This window comes from Pteropus medius, unplaced genomic scaffold (assembly GCF_902729225.1).
Source record: "Pteropus medius unplaced genomic scaffold, Ma_sr-lr_union100, whole genome shotgun sequence".
In the NCBI taxonomy this organism is placed as follows: domain Eukaryota; kingdom Metazoa; phylum Chordata; class Mammalia; order Chiroptera; family Pteropodidae; genus Pteropus; species Pteropus medius.
Window position 1 is genome coordinate 212,128 of NW_024354867.1, and position 23,623 is coordinate 235,750.

The following is a 23,623-nucleotide window of genomic DNA, read 5'->3' on the forward strand; positions in this document are numbered from 1 at the left end:
TTTACCGAATCAATCAAGGACCAAGAGTAGGAAGTGATAAAATTAAAAGTCATGTGCTTTTGATTTTAAACTTAATAAAATTAAAAAAAAAATTTCTATGTAATATAAAGACGGAGTTGATAAATACTGGTTTTCTGGCATTCTTTATGTCAATAAGACATTTATGTTTAACAAAATAGATTTTGAAAATATTCTATTTCAATGATAGTGATATCATAAGAGTTAGTTTTCAGTGTGTCATTAATGGTTACCATGTTGGAATAATTTAAAGAAACATTTTAGCATATGAAATTCATTGATCATAATTTATTACACTTATCACATCATCATCATTTATTATGTGTCATGTAATACATATTTTATTATTTCTAATTTTTTTATCAATCAAGTTTGAGAATTTTAACCCTTAATTTTACAGATAATAAAACTGTAGCTTAAACAGGTTAAGTTGCTTGTACAAAGTCACGGGAGTACAAAAGAGCTAGAATTTAAGCCTTCATCTACCTAATTCAAAAGCTATACTCTTTTACCCCACTTCAATATGCACCTCCAGAATCACTTCTTAAATTGTTGCTTTGAAATATTTTCATTCTTTCCATTAAATAAGATGCCATAATGGACATGCATATGAGAGAAGTGTATAATTTTTAAAGATAAAAGAAGTAAAATCACAAATGGAATTGAATTTACTTATAGAGAAAAGTGAGTTTTTTTTCCCGAATTGTATTTACTTTGGTAAATGAAAAATTTATTTAAAAATCAATGTAATTAGAAAGTAAGAGTTATAATAGTTTTATATTATGTAATATCCTACATTATAGTTTCAGTGTAGGATACACAATGTTTATATTCTGTTTAGTTTTATATTATGAAAATTAAAAATCAAAAAAGTTTACTTTTTCAATGAAAATTAATCATGTTATAAAAATAATTACTGGTTATAACAAATAAAATTATATCAAAGGATATAAGACACTGCATTGATCTGTTCAGGCTGCCATAATAGAATACCACATATTTGGTAGGTTAAACAAAAGAAATTCATTTTCTCATAGTTTTGGAGGCCAAAAGTCTGAGAACAAGGTGCCAGAAAATTCAGTTTCTAGTGAGACCTCTGCTTCTGGCTTGTAAGTGGCTGCCTTCTTGCTGTGTTCTTCATATGACCTTTTCTTTGTGCTGAGAAAAATAGAAAGAGCGAGAGAGGAGGAGGAGGAGCGAGGAATGAGGGTGTTGTAGATAGATATTTCTGATGTCTCTTCCTCTTTTTACATAGGCACTGGTCTCATCAGCTTAGGGCTCAACCTTTAGGATATCATTAACCGTAATTACATCCTTAATGGGTCCCTCTCCAAATATAGTCACAATGAGAGTTAGAGCTTCAACATATGAATTTCGGAAGGACACAATTCAGTCTATAACAGGCACAAATGACAATGAACATTAAGCATATCATATCAAATAAAGCAATACAAAAGTTATTGTAAAATATAATATCCAATTACATAGTATTTTTCTTAATAAAACACATATGGCATTGTTATGGGCTGAAATGTGTCTCCTCAAAAATCATATGATGAAACTCTAGCCCTCAGTACTTCAGACTGTGAATATTTGGAGTTAAAGCCTTTAAGGTGATTAAGGTAAAATGAGGCTGTTACAGTGGGCCCTAATCCAATCTGACTGGTGCTTATAAGATGAAATTTGGACACACAGAGAAACACCAAGGGTGTGTGTGCACAGAGAAAAGGTCATGTGAGGACGAGAGAAAAGGCAGCCATTTGCAACCCAAGCAAAGAGGACTCGGAAGAAATCCAACACTCCAACAACTTAATCTTATACTTCCAGCCTCCAGAATGTGAAAAAATACATTTATGTTATTTAAGCCATCCAGTCAGTGGTATTTTGTTATGGTAGCCTTAGCAAACTACAGGTATGATGGAATAAATGCCTTAATGATGAAAGTTATTTTTAAGAATTCATAGTTTAATATTATTTAAAAAGTTCGATGTATAACAATCATAGTACCCACCCTAATTTTCTCCAACTTGACTCTATGACTGGTTACATCTTCCCTCCTAGAATGCAAATGCTTTACTTTTTCTTTTTTTACCCCTCAATTTTCTATTTCACAAAATGTTCCTCATTCTTATGAGACTGTCCTGAGACACAATTTCAAATTTTTATTCCTTTTAGTACAGGAGCTCAAAAAGCAAAGCTCTGTGAAAGAAAATGTTAATAAATATTTAATGACCACTGGACTTATTCTGTGTTATCAATGACCCTGGGGTGTTAAAGAGATGCCAGAAGATACAGATGTGGTTCCTGTCCTCACATGCTCACATTCTCAAAAAATAGTGGAGTACAGCGACTCATGAATAAGTCAGTGGAGTGCTATTTTCCTTAACTAACAGAATTTTAGTCTCCCACCCAGATTGTGTATAGAAGAACAGGGAGAAAATACAGACTTGAATCTTCACATATCTTAAGTCTCTTCTGATCTGAACAGTCTCTTTACGGTAATTCCTTTCTTCGGGATAAACGATCAAAATTTCAGACCTCCTCTTACCACCAGATGGCATCTTACTTACCACCAGATGGCATCTAGGAAGAGGCAGATTTACAAATAAGTAAATAAGTAAATAAATCCTTAACTTCAGGTTTCCTCACTTTCATGAGTCACTTCTAAAGCCATGTATCTATTTTTTTTGTCTTTTTAATTTGATATTATTGTATAAAAGCAGAATCTCCAAATTGTATAAGGCCTCTCAGGACATGGATCATCCCAGTATTTGGGCTTACATGAGGTAGGTGAGAGAGATTCTTGTATCTGTGCGTGAGGTTTGTGATTACTTTTCTGAATCTTCAGTGTTTTTGGAAATACCTCTTCTGCTTAAAGCCTAGGTGTCATGTGGGCATCTGCTGCTGAGACCTGAAATGAGGATCTTGTGTCTTTCCTCTTAGGCCCATCAAGGACCAATAAGTGCCTCGTAACTGACTCAGCCACTCCCCAGTCTTCATACATTTGTCATTCATATTATGGCTTCAGAGCCAGCCACCCTTCTGCCTCTTTGTCAACCCAGTATCCTCCAAAACAGGCTGCCTGAGTCTTGACCCAGTCAACTTCACCAACTTAAAAACTTCTAGATCTCTTACATGTCACAAGAAATGCAAGCTAGTTTGGGTTATTACCATGATAGTGAAAGTCTAAGAAATAAAGAAAAAAACATTTTTTCAGTACCATGTCTAATTTTTAAGATCATGGTATTGCTAGGGACTGAGAAAGTCTGATCTAGAAATTTTAAAAATTGAACATCAAATCTTTCATTTCAATTCCTGTTATAAGTGTCCTCTTCTTACCTTCCATCCACACTCCTGTTAAAGTAGATGAATATCTCCGGCCAACTATGGAGTGGATTCCATACACAAATAAGCCAAATATAAAAACACAGTAACATATTTCAAAATATATTAACCCTAATGCATTAATAATTGTAAGTAACAAGTACTATTTTAGTGGTACGAGAGTATGGAAGATGGAGTAATAACACCGCTTATGAATGTGGGGAGTTCCACTGCACAAGAATTTTGCAAATGTAAGCAAAAGAAGTGCTTACTATAACTCTTCTTACAGTTTTAAGCATTGCTTTTCCATTTCTTGGCCACTTGCCATTTAATCTCTGCAGAGGAACACAGGCATTATGATGTCAAGTATTTCTCCTATTTTCTATCAACTATTTATGGAAAATTTCATTTGTTTATCATTTGAATATTAAAAGACTTCAACTATGCAACTACAAGTTCACAGTACTCATAAATTGAGATTATACTAACAGTAATCTCAGGAATAAACTTATTGATTTCACCTCATTTTTGTTCAATGGATTTATATATTTGCCTTATATGAGGATTCTCAAGATGAGGTTATGAACCAGAAATATCGATATCACTTGAAACTTGTTATAAATGCAAATTAGCATCATAAACTATGTGGGTAAGGGCCAGCAACCTGTTTAACATGCTATCCCAATGATTTGGATACATGATAAAATCTGAGGAAGATTTCCTTAGATTATAAATTCATTAGGTTATGAAATGTTTATTTTCTATTATTCTTCCAAGGTACATATTTCAGGGTTAGGTAAACTATGGAAATTTAGTACATATTTTATAAAAAGATAAATACTATCAAAGTTTACCTAGCTATCTATCTACCCATCTACTTACTTTTCTATCCAAGCCAAAATTACATTTTTAAATTAGCACATCTATGCACTTACTTGAGAAAGTCAAGAAGTGAAGAATGTTGCATATGAAGTTGAATCACTCTTTCAGTGAAATCCACAGGTAACGATTGACTTGAATTAATTCCATCAGGCATTTTTCCACTCAAGTGGCGTACCACATCATAAATGGTTCTATTATATCTTAAAAAGTCATTCTGTCGTAAAATTCTTTTGGATAATGAGGCTGATGAGCAGGCTTGCATTTTATACACATCCCTATGGGAAAATGATTTATTTTTTTTTTAAATCTTAAAATGTTATGTTATGGAAATAAATGTTCTATGACTAAATAAAATTCTATATAAAAATCAAGTAAGAAATTACAAAAATTACTTTATTCAGCTACTATTTGTTAATAAAAATAGATTTTTTAAATAACTCGAGAGTTTTCCAGTATCTTCTTTTAAGCACAAATAATTAATGTTGCAACTGTCAAGTCTGAAAGATTAGATTGTAATTAGAAAATTTTAAGAGCTTTTGATAAACAGTATAGTGGTTAAATCCTGGACCCACTGCCTACTAACTATATGAGTCTGACAAGTTATCTAAACTCACTTAACTCAATATCGTTCCCTATAAATTGGAGATAATGTCTATAATAGTTTCCAATATAGATTTTGAACATTCATCTCACGTGTATATACAAAGACAAATTTACACGCATTTTCTCAATATGTATTTTAATACTTAGAAGGGCACATCCTAAACATTAGCCTCATGATTCTCATTTTAAAGTCCAGAGATCTAGTTTTCTCATATATTTCTCTGTTCTTTAAGTTAAGACAACACAATCTCTATTTCCTGATACTTTCCCACACCAAATTGTGATATATGCTAAATTTTAAATGGAGTAAAAAATTGCAACCAATTCTTGCTGTCTACAGTTTATCAAATACCTAATACTATACTATTTGTTTGCGAGCATTCAAAGTCACAAATGTATCACCAGCTTCGACTGACAAATAAAAAGTGCCCAAGGAGCCGTTTTGAACAGCAGTTCTCCAGTTTGGTAGGTAGCAGGTCTGTTTCACATATTACAGCAGAAAGCACACTGATTTACGTAAGGGTTTAACCACCACTGCTCAAACCCTGGCTCTGCCACTTCCTCTGTGACTTTATAAGAGTTAGTTGGCCTTTCTTTCCTCAACTTCCTCATAAGTAATGTATATAATAGGGCTAGTATATCACGAAATTATCAATAAAACGAACAAATACTTCATGGAGAAAATTAACACCATCACAGGCTTTAAAATATTTCTACAAAAAAAATTATAAAAAATATAACTGGTCTAAATGTAATTAAAACATAACCAGATAATGACGAAATAAGGAGAAAAGGTAACAAGATGAATGCAAATGGAAATAAACAATAAACAATATGAATAAAGAGGGGCCCAGATATTATAGTTATAAGACATGGATTTCAAACTAACTGTATGTACTATGTTTAAGATTGAGAATTTTGTCACTGAATTATAAATTATATAAGAAATGACCAAATAGAAAATTTAGAAATAAATCTTGTAAGTAAAATTATAAGAGCAATGGATGAGCTTAACAGCAGATTAAACCTAGTGAAAAGAGAAATACATTGAAATATAGGCCATAGGAAAGTATCCATACTAAACTGAACTTTGGGTGGTAAACACACAATAGAATATACAGATGTCAAATTGTAATGTACACCTGAAAATTTTATAATTGTATTAACCATTGTTACTTCAATAAAAAAAAGAAAAAGAAAATAAATAAACGATGAGAAAGAGCCAAAAAAAAGAAAGTATCCATACTCTAATATAGAGGGACAAAAAGATGGAAAATACAGAAGAGTGAACAAAGAAGGAAAGGAGCCCAAAAAAATGGGGCAATCAAGAATTTGAAAAGATAATGGCTGAGAACTTTCCAAAACAGACAATAAAAATATTAAACCACAAATAAAAAATCACTATGAACCCAATAAAAATAAGTACAAAGGAAACTTTTCTAGGTACGTCACAATGAAGTTGCTGAAAATTAAATATAAAGAGATAATCTTACAAGTATTTCAAAAAAAGATACCTTTAAAGCAGTAAAAATTAGAATTTCAGATGATTTCCTAATAGTAACAATAGGGGATAGAGAAAAATAATATATCTTAAATAAGCTGAAAAAAATAACTGCCAACCTAGAGAGAATCCTATATCAAACAAAACTATATAATTAGAATAAAGGTGAAAAATATATATATCTTTAGAAACAAATACAAAAATTTGTTACCAAATAACCTTAATTAAAAGATCTAAAGACACCTGCAACTAATATAATATTGTAATGCCAACTGTAATTGGAAAATTAAAAAATTATTTTAAAAAACTAAAGAGTATTTGACAGGAAGAAAATCATCTTACATCGAAGATTAAAAATACAAGAAGAATGAAGAACAATAAAATTGGTAAATGCATGAGCAAATATTGATTGATTAATCAATAATAATATTTGGTGTGTATATATATAATTATACTACATAACAACAATAGCAAGTGACAGGAGGAAAGAAAATAAAGTTAAAATATCAAATGCCCTTGCAACATCAAGGAAGAAGATAAAATTATTAATTAGTAAAAGGCTTTAATAAGTTAAGAATGTATGCTGTATTGCCTAAAGTAATGATTAAAAGAATTTAAAAAATGTATTTAAATATCTAAGCTAGAAGACTAATCGTGAAATAAGAAAAGAATGTCTACTCAATCCAAAATAAGGCAAAAAAAGGAGAGAAAGGGAACAGAGTAGACAGAAAAATAGAAGTTAAAAACATTGTAGATTTAAATCCAAGATTATAGTAGTTATATTAAATTTATATGAACCATAAACTCAAATTAAAAGACAAAGATTGAAAGAATAATATGAAACAAGCCAAAGATAGGGTATAAAAAGAAACATAACCAAAAACATAGGAAACAGAAGATTTATGTAAAAGATACAAACAAATAATATGTAAATATTAACCAGAAGTGATGTACCTATGTTAATATAAGATAGCTTAGAACTTAAGGCATGAAGCATTAGTAAGTATAAAGACATTCTATAGGCATAAAAGTCTGAATAAACCACAAAGGTGCTTCAACTGCACATTCAAATGCACTTGGTACAGCTTCAAAACATATAAAGCAAAAATGACCCAATTAAAAAGAAGTAGGCAAATGTACAAATATAAGTAAAGATTTTAACAATTTTATCCTAGTCATTAATAAATAATTTAAAAGTCAGTAAGCATATATATTATTTAAAGAGTATAAGCAAACTTAGTTTTAATGTACATACATGGAAAACAGCTTTCAATAACTACAAAATACACAATATTTTCAAGTCGAAATGTTTATAAAATCTAAATAAATGCTGACCAGTAAACAAATGTCAAAAATTTCAAAGAGGATGGTCTCTGACTTCAATGAAATTATGTTGAATATTAATAGCAAAATCACCAAATGCAAGTTTCTAAATGACCTTTGTAGAATAAAGTACATTGGAAATTGGAAAAAATGAGTTGGATGAAAAGAAATTGTTACATATAAAAATGTGCAATTCAGATAAAGCCAAATTTAGAAGAAAAAGTTTAAAAATTAAATCTTTTTATGAAAACTCATGACGAGAAATAAATTAAACTTCATAAACTAGTAAAGGGTTTCTATGAAAAGCATACAGTGAACCTCATAAGTAATGATAAATGTTGAAAGGTATTCTCCCTAAGATTGAGATTAAGAGGAGGATACCTAGTATTCAATATTTAACTGGAGATCCTAGCCGATGTAACAAGTCAAGAAAAAGATGTGAGGATTAAAAAGGGAAAAAAGTGTCAGCCTAAGATAATCAACATTGTTTATATTATTTATATGTAGCAAATAGAAAATTATATTATTTATATATTGCATATAGCACATAGCATATATAGCATATAGAAAAATGGAAAATAAAATAGAGAAAAATGCTGTTTATCATAACTTCAAAGCATATTAAATACTCAGGGATAAATCTATCAAATTATGTGGGAGGACTTAATTGAAAACTGTAAATCATCACTAAGATAAACTTTAAATGAGCTAAATAAAGGAAGCTCTTTTATTTTGATAAGGAAATATTGTAAAGATGTCAGCTCTTTCTCAATTTATCATAGACAAAATTTATTCACAATAAATATAAGAGCAGGTTTTTTGAGAGAGATATTTATAAGTGATTCTAATATTTATATAAAATGTAAATGGAATAAACAGCTAAAAATATGGGAAAACAACAAACTTTGAGTACTTATACTTAAATATCAAGAATGGGAAAACAACAAACTTTGAGTACTTATACTCAAATATCAAGAATGATAAAGTAAGAGAATTTAATACAATTTGGTATTGATGCAAAAAATATACAAACTAATCAAAAGAAAGTACTGCACAGATTGACAACTATATGAATGTCTAACATGAAAAAGGAGGCAGTGTGGTATCGAGTCAACTGGATATTCATATTTTAAGAAACAGGGGAAAATAAAGTATATCTTGACCTTTATCTCACAACATACACAAAAGTCAATTCCAAGAGAAAAGCATTATCCATCAAGATAAATATTCAAAATTAGACTACATTAAAGTTATGGAGAAGATATATGTAATACATATAACCAATAATACACTCACATACAAAATTCATAAAATTCCTCTAATAAATAAAAAGAGAGATAATTATAATATTATCATTACCTCCTTTTTACAAAAGAGAAAATAGAGGCATAGAGAAAATATTTTTATTTTGCATGTGCTCAATATGAACGGTAGAGCGAACATGCACTGATTAATTTGATTTTCTGTGAGATTCTACATATTTATACTAAATGAGAGCTTCTGTAATGTAATGCCTAGCTTTGGAACAAATTGAACCCTTTCTGACTGACATCCCTGGATGTATTCTTGGTGTGTGGCAGCTGGGGGAGGTACATGTTGGAGTGAAAGCTTGGACCAACACTCATCTGTACTGGAAATCCTACTCCTCCCACATGAAGTGGGACCACCATTATACCAGAAACTTTGAATAACATCTACAAAACAGAGAATGGATGGAATGATATTAAGGAATAAATCAAAATGATGTACTACGTAGCAGTAGGTTACAGAGGGAAAGGAAGCTTTTCCTAAAGGACCATAAGTGTACAGTCAGCAGATACAGAGGGAGGAAGTACAGTAATCATAATGATTTAAAGAAATACTATATATGAAAGAGATATTTGAGAAAGTGTGCATCAATAACACAAAAATAGGATGCTATTGTGAAAGAAAGACAGAAGGAAGGATAGAAAGAAGGGAGGGCACGAGGGAGGGAAGAGATAGGGAGGAGATAAGGAGGAAAGACTGGGAGGGAGAGAAGAAATAAAGAATAACACAAAGTTCCTAGAAAATAAAATTATAAGAACCAATTTAAAATTGTTATAGAAGACTGGAAGAGGAAGCAAAGATCTACAAGTATAAAAGCAAAAGGTAGAAAAAAGATGAAAAACAAAAAACATAACTGAGAGTAATATAAAGGATCAGTCATGCAGGTCCATCATCATTCTCAAATGAGATTAAGGAAGAAAAAACAGAAAACAGAGAAATAGCCAAAAAGGAGGCAGAAAAGAACAGTTAAAAGATCAGTTTTCTAAGTGAAAGGGCCTACTGAATGTCAAGTAGATGAAATGATATAAAATATCCCCATGTTCAGATTTCATTTCAATAAATAACAGAATAGAGTAGCAGAGAAATGGGAACCATAAGATAATCCTGAGAGAATTATCAAGTATTCACAAAATATGATATCAGTCTTACCAGAAACACTAAGTGATTCCAAATGATGGAGAAATATGAGACACTGAGGAATGAGTTCAAATATTGGCAACAATATATGACCTTGGAAGTATTTTCTTAGCTGGGGAGTCCATGATGCAAAGATTCCAAATAATAAAGAACTGCCACTGAATAACATTGCCACTTGACAAAGTTTATGTTTATTCAAAGTTGTTTGGCTGTAGGCAGCTTCCTTCCCAGGGCTAGAGAGGCCCCCATATTCTTCTAAAACTGCCTTTCCCCCAGACAGCATCCAGCGACCTAAGCTGTTTCTCATTCATCAAAATAGCAAAGCACTCAATTTTGTCAGGACAGAACCAGACCAACAATGTAACTCATTAGTGAGAATATAAAATAAAACATTTACTAGAAAATCACCTAAAAGTATAAGAGATTTTAAAAAGCTTATGTTATTTAATTCAGTGATCGCACCTCTGAGAACCTTCTTATGTAACACCCAGAAATGTCTGCTACCATTTATAAATAGATGTAGTCAACCTCGGCATTATTTACATTAATAAAATATTTTTAAAAATAACTTAAGTAACTGCCCAATAATTAGTGTAAATAGGCAAGTAAATAATAATGCATGAATGCAATAACATATTATACAACAAATTAGCAATCATTATTATGGTAAAAATATAAGAAATGAAAGTTAAAATCACAGGCACTATAAAAAAACAATGAAAACACTTAATGGTAAAAATTCTGAGATGCATCCAATGTGGAATAAAGATATAAATTTATAAACCTAAAAAAATTAAGTATACAATTCAAGTTTAAAGAAAAAATAAATTATACAGAAAAAAATCAGCATTAAATGATTTAGAAAACATAGAAATGAATAAATTAATCTAAGAACTTATTTGTTGTATTAGACATAAAAGTAAACTGTTAATATTTATAATAAAAAAAGATTAAAATTATAAAAAAGGAAGAGACTGTAAACACAAACAATATTAGTAGTCACAACTGTTAAATAATGAATTTTAAATGCCTAGTCAATGATTTCCACTAAAATGAAAAGAAATCATTAAAATTTACTCAAAAGAAGTAAAATTTTCAGTAGGACAAACACCAAAGCAAAAAACTGAAAAGTTGTAACAGAATAACTTCTCTTAAAAATTCCCTGGAGTCAGACAATTTTATGATCAAGCTGGTAAATTTTCAAGGTGCCTGCTACATCAATTTTCGCTCACCATAGACAAAAGATGAAATATTAGCTAATTTATTCTATGAAGCTGATATTGTCTGATTAATTTTAAAAACTGAAAAAGTTAACATAGGAAAACTATAGATGTCACAAAACCTAGCTGAGTCTTGAATATAGATGCAATTAATTCTAATATAGTGCTTCTAGATAGAGATTAGTATTCACCCCTATGGTTTCAGCAAGTTACTCCAGTGCTGACAAAGGAGGCAGAAATGCTCTCATAACCACTATGCCAGCAATGTTACAAGGAAGGTGCCTAACATCCTGTTTTAATTAAAAACAGAATTAAAATGGCTTGATATAACCAATGCAGTTTAACTATTTCAGGCATGCTGAGTAATAAAACAACACATGAAAGAGTGAGGTAAAAGTACTGTCAAAGACGAGATAGTTTCAAATAAATCGTGTCTTCCCTGTTCACCCGATTATACTCTAGATCTAGGGCTGATACTTCATTTATAGAGAAATGTGGAGTTTCCAATTTTTCAAATTTAAAAAGCCTTTTCCTACCCATAGTTTACCCTTTGTATTTAACAAATGAGGAAACTGAGGTTCAGAGATTTTTCAGTGCTTGTCTAAAATCACTGGATGTTCAAAAGAAGTAAAATAGTACATGTATACTAAAGAATTTATACTTGTATCTTTTTGCTTTTCTTATTAGTTTCTTCATAATTTATCAATTTAGAATAAATTAATTAACACTGTGTTTCACTTTAAACAACCCCAATAAAAAGATATTTTATTATATGATATAAAGCAAGAGAAACATGTAACTGTCACCTTCTTATAGTCTTTGGAATGGAAAGAAAATGGGGTCCTTCCGGCCAGCCGAAGAGACTGAACCAGGTCTCAGCTGCATTTACAACCTTCTGAAAGAAGTCATATGCCTTTGTTCCTTCTTCAGGAAAAAAATGCAGATTTTTCTCTTTTTCCATTAGTCTACCGCCTTTTTTCTTTGACGTTTTACATTTGCTGGAATTCAACTTTTCAGGTATTATTTCCATTCCTAAAATTCACATATTTTGTAAAAAGCATTATTTGACCATAGAGTAAAATATTCTGTCAGCCACTGCTATTTATAGGTAGACAAACAGAGCTTATTCTATAAATTAGTCTATGCTCTAAAAGAAATTCTGAATCAATTTACTATTATCTTAAAATAAAGAAATCAGATTTGTTTTCAAATATACAACAGAAATACTTTAAATACATATTAATTTTAATAAAGAAAACTGTTAAAGTATCTTCTTGCCATAATGGTATGTGAAAATATTCCCCAAAATGGAACTTTTCATTTTCAATTATATATGTAAAATATTTTAACAATTCTTTAGCATTACTTGTTAGAATTACATCTTAGCTGAAAAACTTATCTAGAAACGAAATATTGGCTTCAGATTCAAAATTACTCCCTACCTGAGTGAAGCACTTCAATAAAACAAAACATTTTTGAATTAGAGAAATTTTCAAAATTATAAAATGATTTCATCACTTTTTTTTTTTTCAAAAATATCTCCCAATGTAAGGGCACAAAAACAACTCATTTAAAATCCTCACAATATTTAATTTGGTTAAAAAACATTCAATAAAAGAAAATATTTCAATACTAATACTCAGAGAAGAGAATATCTGAACAGCTAACTGCAAATAATAATATCAAATTCATACATTCATCTGTGTTTATCATCTCTAAGTTAGGCAACATTGGACCCTGCTAGATAATTAGGAGACAAACCCCGAGTTTGGCAGTTCCCAAACTGTGGACAGAGGATACCTGGGATGTCACAGCAAATTCACAGGGACCCTGCAGAAATGTTTAACATTTGAATTATATATCACTACAGTATCTGTTGGTTATCACATGAAATACTACGGTTAAGTTTTTAGATCAAATCATTTACTAAATAGAACTGCTTAGTACATCTTTTGGCCTAGGGGCGAGTACTGAGCTACTAAGTGCACTTTGAATCAAAAACATTAGAGATTCTCTGCTCTAGAGCAGGAGTCCCAAACCCCCAGGCTGCAGACCGGTACCAGTACCAGTCCATGGCCTGTTAGGAACTGGGCCACACAGGAGAAGGTGAGTGGTGAGCGAGCAAAGCTTTATCTGTATTTGCAGCTGCTCCCCAGTGCTAGTATCACCGCCTCAGCTCCACCTCAGATCATCGGGCATTAGATTCTCATAGGAGCACCGGTGCCTGGTGCCAAAAAGGTTGGGAACAGCTGCTCTAGATCACTGGAGAGAGCTCCCAAAGCAGTAACACACTTAAAACGAATGACAAACTCATGGTTTATTTCATGGATTTCTTACTACCTGAAAAAGCCAAAGTTTTTGATTAAATATTATTAAACAGACTGTGTTATGGAACGGGCTTGAGTAGTATACTATGTATTTACCACATACCAACAAATAATTTCTTTGCAGACTCAGCATCTTTACATTTAGGAGGAGCACGAGAAGGCAATTCAGCTTCTCGGGAGGGAAGTGAAACATTGTCTGTAGCCTTCACAGGACTGTCATCCTTATCTGCAAATGACACATTGGATCATAGTAGATCAACCAAGCATTTGAAAATTCACTATTAAATTACAGAACCTGAATGTCATAATTTCATATATAAAATATACATGTGTATATATACACAGTACAAAATAAAAGAAAAAACCCTAAATATCTATTATACACAAAATAAAATGTCAAATAAGAAAAAAAATTAGAGTGATATGGTTATCTAAATAAAATAAACTTTATTTGATAAGGCAATTTTTATGTATATCAAAGTTTTTGGAGAATAAACAATGATTAACTTCAGCATACACAGAGACATGTAAAACATTTTACATGTTTCTACACCAAAATTTTTGAAATTAATATATATGATGCTGAAAATCGAATAAAAAATGAGTGTCATTAACAAAAGTAACTTCTCCCATTATTTTTCTGAAATGAAATCACTGGCTGGTTACAAGCTGACACCGTTTTGCACAGCTTTCAATCTCTATTCCAGTTTGAGTTGCTGCATATACACTAGAGTTTGCCACCATGTAATCTGATACAACCAAGGGAATGCTGACCAAGAAAAAGCAGTAGATGCGATCTAAGTTCAGATTATCTATCATCTACCTATCTATCTATCTATCTATCTATCTATCTATCTACCTATCTACCTACCTACCTATCATCAATCAATTGATCTATCATCTATCTATCATCTATTGATCTATTATCTCTCTTTCTCTCTCTCTCTTCACTCATCCATCCATCAATCCACCCACCCACCCACCCAGTAGGGGTGTATGTGTGTGTATATATATACATATACATACATTCATAATGTAATTCTGTCAGAAAAGCAGGATCTTTACAGTTAGAAAGATCTAATTTGAAAGCTTGGTACCACAACACCTGAGCTGTTAAACCATGTTATAAAAGTTCTCTGAAACCATGTTATATAAGTTCTCTGAAATGTGTTTCATCCATAAAATGAAACAAAAGGTTCTGAGCTCATGAATTTGTTGTGAGGATAACTTTATGAGCAATAACACATATTAATAAGCTGGTTTATACTAAGTTTCTTCCACTCTTTTAGTAAAAATTCAGAATTTGCCAGAGAATCATTAGCCAGTAGGTGTGTATAGCTCCAGAATGCTATGCCACTATAGATTTCATAGAAGTGACCCTTAGGAAATTCAACAAGCGAATGATTAATTGTGGATGCATTAGGTAGTATCTTTTCAACTTACCATCAAATTATAAAAACTTCCTAGTTGAGTACAAACTCATGTCTCTACCTTTTAAATAAGTTAGCAATTCATATAATAGTTTTTATTTAGCATATTGACTATAACAAGTAAATCGCACTGCTTTACTTTTGGATATACTTAATATGTTTTAAACTTTCACTTTTATTGAACATAATATACTCTAGAGGAAGGATCCCCAAAACCCAGACTACAGACTAGTACCAGTCAGTGGCCTATTAGGAACTGGGCCACAGAGCAGGGAGTGAGCGGTGGGTGAGCAAGCGAAGCTTCGTCTGTATTTGCAGCCACTCCCCAGTGCTAGCATCACTGCCTCAGCTCCAGCTCAGATCATCAGGCATTAGGTTCTCATAGGCACACCAGTCTCTGGTGCCAAAAAGGTTGGGGACCGCTGCTCTAGAGCATAGTAGCTACTAAGTGTGTATGCTCTGAAGTCTCACAAATCTGGATTCCCTGGGGTAAATTTCTCAACCTCTCTATGACTTAGTTTCTTAATCTGTAAAGTGAGATTAATGAGTATCAAATTTAGAGTTGTTGGAAGGACTAAATGAAATAATTATAAGGCACTTAGCAGAGCACCGTATATTTAGAAAGCACTAAATATATATTGTAAGTTATTATTATACATATTTCTAAAGATATTTTAGAATATTTAAGAATCATGATGTCTTTCTATAGCAATATTTTACACAAATGAATACATTATTTTCAAACCATATTTTGATAATCATTGTATAAACACAAAGACTTGATTCATTTTTTTTCTCTTAAAGAGATAGCAATATTTTTTACAGTAATTCCTCATGATTTTCACGAGGAGGATATTATGAAAATATTTTATAAGTTATAATAGCAATAATAATGAAATAATAATAATAATAATACTTTCCAGGTATTAAAAGTCTATGAGTCCTCATAAAAGCCTTTTAAGATACTATTAACTAAACAGATATTGTTAGTCAACTGCTACTCCCCCACCATATACATTTTATTCAGTAACAGATGTTTGAGGATCTGAAAATTAAAGATAAAATCATATGACAAAATGGTGAAGTTAAAACGAAAAAAAATTTCCATTTAGATTCTGGACTTTTCATCCATTGCTCTTTCTATTGTGTGTTATTTGAAATCTCTACCCCATCCCAACCAGTATATTAGACAAATATTAAAAAATAACACCGGGGTTAGTCAGAAAAATCTTTTAAATTTTGAGAATGTGTGTAAAAACTGTAATATATATGTACTCAGAAGGAACAGTCAGAAAGGTGAGAAGAGATCCAGGGCAGTATGGTATGTGGAAGCCTACAGAGTTTGGTGAAAGGGAGGAGAGAGGGAGGAGGAAGTAGGAGGGAGAAAAAATAGCCAACAGCATAAACTGCCACTGAGTAGTGAAAGTACAGCAGTATAATGGAAGAAAGCTTCTTCCTCAGCCCTGACATTTCCTTCCTGTTAAAGAGAGCTAAGATACCCTAAAAGCCTAGTTGCCTTTGCTATTTTTCTCTGTCTCCCTGAGAAACTGAGTGATTTATCTGATTGGTAAGTTTGAGAAGACTAAATCAGGCATGCATGGCCTGAATTCACCCTCTTTCCTTTTTGGGAATGAGCCAGTCCACTGAGAGAATATTGTCGCCTGTCCTCCCTGTAGTCATCCTACACGCTCCCTCAACCAAAAGCAGCTAAGACGGAGGCAGAAGCTGAAGGGCAAGAGTAAGCCAGGTCAGTTGATTAAGCAAGGTCCCTAGATAATGGAATTCAGATAAAAGAATGGCCTAGTCGGGAGAGTCTTGCCTCTCAGTTTTGCGATGGGAGAGAGAATGGGTTCCAATGCACATTTGGTATTTGGAAGTTCAGAGTGTTCCTGCCTGATAGTCTTTATTTCTTCTGGAAGTCAGAGAAAAGTTCATCCCCTGAGACTGAGGCAGAACGGGACTGAATAGGTTTTATAGGTGTAGTAAACATTTGAATAAGCAAGTGGAGAATATGAGAAAATTCGTTAAAAACACAGAAAAGACCTCCAATTCAGCATTGAAAAGTAAGGCTTTGACAATCTACACAGGTGTAAATTTTTCCCGCTCCCCATCCTTTCTCCTCCTCTGAGATTTACTCCACCAACCAACCATCCTCTTATGTCTTGTATTCCACATCTCTCCTTGCTCAGTAGCTTCTCTTCTACTGTTCTTAGCTTCTCCACCATTTATCGCATAGCAACTCCCAGTGGGTCTGACCACTCTCCTTCCCACTTTAATTCATCTCACATCCCAACAATTGCTCCCGTTTTAAATCATTGATACTCAAAAACCACAGAAGGTTTCCACTGTAACAGAATAAAGGGTGTAGTGGTGTGGTTCTGTCCCTACACTGCTTGCCTTATGTCTGCCATCACACCCCCATGCTTTTGCTATATCACCTTTGCCCAAATTATCTTGTTCAAGATCATCATTTGTCAAGCTCTACACAAATGTCATCCCAGAACTCCAACATCTGCATTAAACTTTGCATTACTCCCACATTCCCAATACTCCAATTCACTCGTGCACAGAGCTCTTAATTCCATTGTTTGTATTAATTTATTTATGTGCCTTTCACTAGATTGTCAACTTTTAGAATTAAGAGATGCTGCCATATTCTACTCTCAATACTAAACATGGCTCCTGGCAATGGCAGGAGTTTAACAAACAAACATCTGTTAACCTTAAGGTCACTTTACTTCTAGATGTCAGCCTTGAATAATGAGAACATATACAATGAGAGTGAGAGAGAAAATTGTCATATGAAACTTACCATTCCTTACAATAATGTCCTGCATATCACGATGAACTGCCATATATAGGTAAGTAGTAAGCATGCAGTTTTCTGCTGTTCCAGTAACTGGAAGTAAATACCTGGAAGTGAAAACATTGCATTTCAATAAAATAAAAATTTCAGATGCAGTAAATACAATATTTTTTAAGTATCCTGGATGCCTTTAAGGGTCAAGGCATGAATTATTCATCATTTTTCTTTCTATCTACTTTGTTTTCTTTAACCACCAACTGTATCTATTTTAATAATTTAACAATATTCTTTTAAAGTTTTAACAAAGATAGTAAATTTCACTGTCAGATGTGCTTTAGAACACAGCTTGTAGTTATGCAGGTTCAAAACCAGATTCAGGAAATTTTAGAGCTAAAGGAGCTTAATTTATGAGTTAATTTATGCACCTGCTTCTATAGCATCTCTGACAAATGGTATCTAGTCTCAGATGACACTAGTAAGGAGACACTACTAGGGTGACACTCATGACTCAGAGATGACCCATTTCATATCTAGAGAGCTGTAACTTCAGACATTCTGTTTCAGAGCAACATGGAACAAAATCTACAATCCAATTCCCATTATATTCCTTTAAATATTTAAATGCAGTATATCTTCTGTAAGGTTTCTCTTCTCCGGATTCCCAACATTTAGAAAGATCAAGGGTCCTTTCAGCTGCAAGGTCTCCAAATATTTCACATACCATCTAATTTTTTTAGATGACCTTTTGTTTTGTGTTTGTCCTCCTTTAAATGTGTCCAAGAACTAAAAGCAATACTGCAAAAGTTATTCAACCAGTAGAGAGTATTATTCCTTTCTACAACCTACATACTCTACTTAATGAAAGCGTTGTGAAATTGTCTTATTTTTACCAACCACAAAACACTCTTAGATTATATTGGGCCTGTCTAACTTATGTGACAACTCTATTCTTGTACAACAGATTTTAATAGAAGTATTATATTTAGTATCTATACCACTTTCATATTGCCTTATTGGTTTCAGTTCTGTATTGCAGTAGTATATCAAGATAATTTTAGTTTTGAATCTGCCATGTACATACACACACATACACACATACTATATACCTTTATCCACATCCAAACAGCCATTATTGCCTTAGTCCTATTTGGTCATTCTCCACACTAATAGAAATGAAGCTACTACATGCTATGGAAGGCAAAACCAACAAAAAATCTAAATTAGAAAAAAAAAAAAGTCAAGTAAGAATGTTTATGTCTATAGCAGAGAATAACCAATAAAATTATATTTTTACAAACCATAACTTTGGTATTGAATGGTATAGTGACCACATATAATTCATTAAATGAAGTATAAAAAGTCTCAGCATTCATCTCTATGGTCATTAGCTGATGAGTAATTAATACTCTAAATATACATCTCTAATTATTTCCCCAACAATAGTGAAGACTGAGACTCTTATGTCTCATCACTGTAGAGATGAAATTTTGAAGTTTCATAATAAAATCTATGTGATAAACAGCCTGGTAATTACTGTATATTATCACTCTCCAACAGAATATGAAGTACAGTGATGGTCTGTCAACAATATATCAAATACCGTGAGAAATATATTATTTATATCTTTCTCATCTTAACTAAGGTTCTCCTCCTATCTTTACTATTTATATTCAGATCTTACATTCTAAAAGCAGCCCTATTAAACATAGTTTCAATTTACAGAGTTGATCAGAGCAAGAAGGGGCAGTGCTGCAGGGTGTAGTTTTTGGAAGCTTGTCTCTTTAGTTTTGTTTTTTCTTTAGTCTTAATATGCTTATCTGTCCAAACCTTTCTTTGCAAGGTAGCTAGAAAATTATAAAATTACACGTTGCAAAAACTGGCAGTAGCTATGAAGGATTAAAGAAGAGTTTACAGCTAATACTACTTTCAATTAATAATCTAGATTTCTATTTATAGGACTGAATAAAGTGAGAAATAGGAGAAGAAAATATCTGGGTCAGCTCATTGAAAATGTTTTTCATGTAAAACCCACTACTACCACCAACACCATCAAAAACAAGTGCTTGTTGCTATATACTGGTATTTAAATAAAGATTTACAAATAATAGAATGACTTTGGATGACTCTATTTGCTTCAGGAGAATTACACAAAATATTCCTGAACAACCTTTTCAAAGTGGCTTATCCACGCCTATTCACAATGTTTCTCAATTCAATAATCGCTAGTAAAATAATTCACATGTAACTTTACACGCAAAAAGGGTGAACTGGTATGTTTATTTAAATACTGAATGCTTACTACAGCTAGTACTTTTATCTTAGGTCAAGTGATGGGACTTAATCTGGTGCCGTAATGTATATTTATAAAAATCGAGATCATCCACGATGTGGCTAGACAAGAATCTCTCTACCACCAGTAAGGACATCAAATGTCATTTTGTTAATCAGTAATAAAGTTAAATAATTTTGATTGATTTATTTTTAATAGATCAAAACTGTCTGAAAAGATTCCTGATGATAATGTGATTCTCACTTATTTGATTTTCAATATTCTTTCTTGACTGGAGGGAAAAGGAGTAAAGTTATAGCTTGTTCTAGGTACTGCAGTAACCCACAATATATGTTACCTGCAGCCCACCAAGACACTATTATTTATAAACATTAATAATTCTAGCAAATGTGTGCCATTAACCAACTTAATGACCTTAAAAAAGATTTTAGGTTGATCTAAATGTGCATATATCCATGGAAGTATGTTTCACATATGAATGTATTTCATCAATTTGTACTACAGCACAAATCGATGAAATACGTAAGGGCAGAGAATTCTTCTTTAGACACGAGAGAGCCACAGATATTCATCAAGCATAGAAATATATGTCCACTTAACAATATTTAAAATATTTATCAATCCTTTTTACAAGAATGATCTCATTTTTAGTCTGCCCAGCAATTTGGAAATAATCCTATAATTAATATAAGCCATTTTTTAAATCTCAAAATCTCTCTTTAGGGGCTATTTTTACAATTTTAAATCATTAACATTGATTAATACATATCAATATATTTTATTTTTAATTCAGTGTTCCTATGGGAAAATATTACAGTTGCTAACAAAGTTTAAAATTAAGTTTTCAGAAAGAATTGCGGCAGCCAAATGAATGGATATGTAACTTCTAGGAGCGTGAGGACCAGCAATCAGGCAAGTGCTTTTAACCACTCAGGGAGAGACAATGGGCAGGACACTGGAACTTCCTCTAAAATGAAAAATCTCTAAGCAGGGCAGAGGCTCTCCAACCAACCATCACTGGCTTAAAGAGATTGAGGGTAAAGAGAAGAAAAAGGAGGAAAAGAGAGAAACCACATCATCTATGTTTACCTTTTCTTTCTGTGACCTGGTGTTAAATGTACTATGACTTTAATAACCTGAGAAGACATGATAAATATTACTTTGGAAATTTCTGAGTTTTGCAATTTTTATACAAATTTTAAACACCATCATTTTGCTACAAGTGAATGCTGAACAAATCATAATTATGAATATTTTTCTGTTTATAGTTTATTATAATACATTGGCATTCTGTTTTGGTTAAATATAAATAAACATTCTACTTTATAATTGAGACTGTCGTATAATCCTGTGATTTGGTTTAACAGGTATACTATGAAAATAATGTTCTTCATAGAATGAAGGCACCATTCATTACAAACAGCCTTCCATGAGGCTAGGTGAAGGAAAAAGGAACAGATGATTATATCAGAAAAAAGCATGGCCCCTTATGAATTCTACTCACCTCTCACTGCCTATTCTACCTACACATTCAACACCAAGAAAGGTGGAAAATTACATGGTATTATGTATAACCCAACCCACAAAATCACGACAGATAATGTTTCCAGGCAATATTCCAACACTGCCTAAAATATGATCTATTAGATGGTTATTGAAATACTCTTGAGATTTTCCATTGCTTGCCTTTCAGTAGCCACAATACTAAAATTCTAGATGGCTCACTGTCAACGGTCAGCAAATCTGTGCTAAGATTGGAGTCTCCAAAAGATGAACAAGTCCTAAATAACTGCTCTTCTTAATCCACAAGGGAAAATTTGAATACCTCAAAAGTTGCTTCTAGCTATGTGGTAATGTCCCTTAGAGGTGCTTGACTCACTTTATAAATTTATTTTAAACATCTAAATATCCCAGAAAAACACATAAAGAGGAGATTTAACTTACACTAGAGTTACTAAGGTTGTATTGCAAACATGAATGCATTAGCACTCCATGTGGTTGGACTCTGGGTCTGATTCATTCTCTGCTAGTCTCCCTTATGCAATGCAGGTTCCCACCCTTTCAAAAACAGGAAAGTGTCTGGAACAGGCATGCTAAAAATAGTTTTCAAAATACTAGAAACAGATCTAAGGTTTCCAGGCGTACCCTACAAAATGCAGAATTATGCAACGAGTAAAACAATTATTAGAATCAGCTTTCATTATGCCTCATTTCCTTTTGATTGTGTTGAATGCTTTAAAAATATTTCAATTTAAGTGATCATCCTATTATTTTAATGAGAGTAAGCATAACGAGTTTTATTATGCATCAAAAATGTTATTGAATCCATAACAAGGTTGATAAAATGCTACAGTATATAGGAAAAATGATATAATTAAGAGCTGTATATTCTCAGATTTAAACAATAAATCTGCTTGCTTTTCTCTCACTTTAATTTCCACTTGTATATTTTAAATTCACCAATAAAGAGTAACCATGTGAAATCCTAGGCGCTTCACCCTCAACTCCAATAAAGGCAGAACCCCAGGCTCTCTTGCATATTCTTGCTCACTCTCTGTCTATTGGCACCCTCAGTATTTGGCCCCAGGTGGCCCCAGGGTTGCCACTTACCCTCCAGGGCCTATGAGTAATAAACTTTGGGCTTTTTTTTTTTCCAAGTTCCCTGATCGTTGTTGCTGAGGTGCATCTTGCAATCATAACAAGAACCACAAGGACCAATGCAGCCACTACATTGGTTCTGAAAGGAGAAATGTCTATGGGGACTCTGCCACAAGCAGTACTGCCCCGGTGAGTGCCCCAGGCATTTCTGGGCAACAGCATAACTATCTACAGGCTGAGACCCACCTCAAATAAAATAGTTCATGATCCTATCAACTCTGGCTATAACAGGCATTACTCCTTTAGTTATTAGGTCTTGAGTGGATTCAACGTCCAGAGGCAGGTCAGGCACTGGATATGAGTACTTAGAACAATGGCTGGTTACCAACTAGCAAAGAAATATTGCAAGGTTTTATTCAATGGCAAGAATATACCACTGTGTGCCAGCTAATCGGCAGCTCTGATTTTAATTCAATCTCATCTACCGAACATTCCTGTACTATTCTTACTGTACACTTCTAATTGGCCTCTTGCTTAGAACATAATGTATGGCTTAACTTGAATTAAAACATGAAAATCAAGAGCATTTATGATCTTGTTGTCTGCCATATGTCATCAGTTTGGCTCAATAAACTCATAATTTTTTTTTTTAAATCTAAAATCTTCCTATTCATGGTGGATTATATACCACATGACATAATAAAACTTAAAAATAATTTTATTCAGTTTCTTACTAAACTAACCATGTTATAGCAATAAAAATCCTAGAACTTGAAAAGTTAAAGGGAAATAAAGATGTGTGATGGAGATAATGGGACATGATCTCATATCTACGTTCTTCTATTCTATAGCTGGG

The 23,623-nt window shown here is 32.5% G+C and overlaps 1 protein-coding gene across 1 annotated transcript in view; it reads right to left on the minus strand.

The window, feature by feature from the left end:
- The window catches only part of CFAP47 (cilia and flagella associated protein 47), a gene marked incomplete at its 3' end in the record, with an annotated part of 348,750 nt that overhangs the window by 207,050 nt on the left and 118,077 nt on the right, over window positions 1–23,623 (minus strand). The window contains exons 23-26 of the mRNA XM_039855224.1: window positions 17,886–17,986; window positions 13,747–13,869; window positions 12,123–12,348; window positions 4,278–4,499 (exon numbers count right to left, since the gene is read on the minus strand). Coding sequence (XP_039711158.1) covers window positions 4,278–4,499; window positions 12,123–12,348; window positions 13,747–13,869; window positions 17,886–17,986 — 672 coding nt within the window. The remainder of the gene's footprint in view (window positions 1–4,277; window positions 4,500–12,122; window positions 12,349–13,746; window positions 13,870–17,885; window positions 17,987–23,623) is intronic.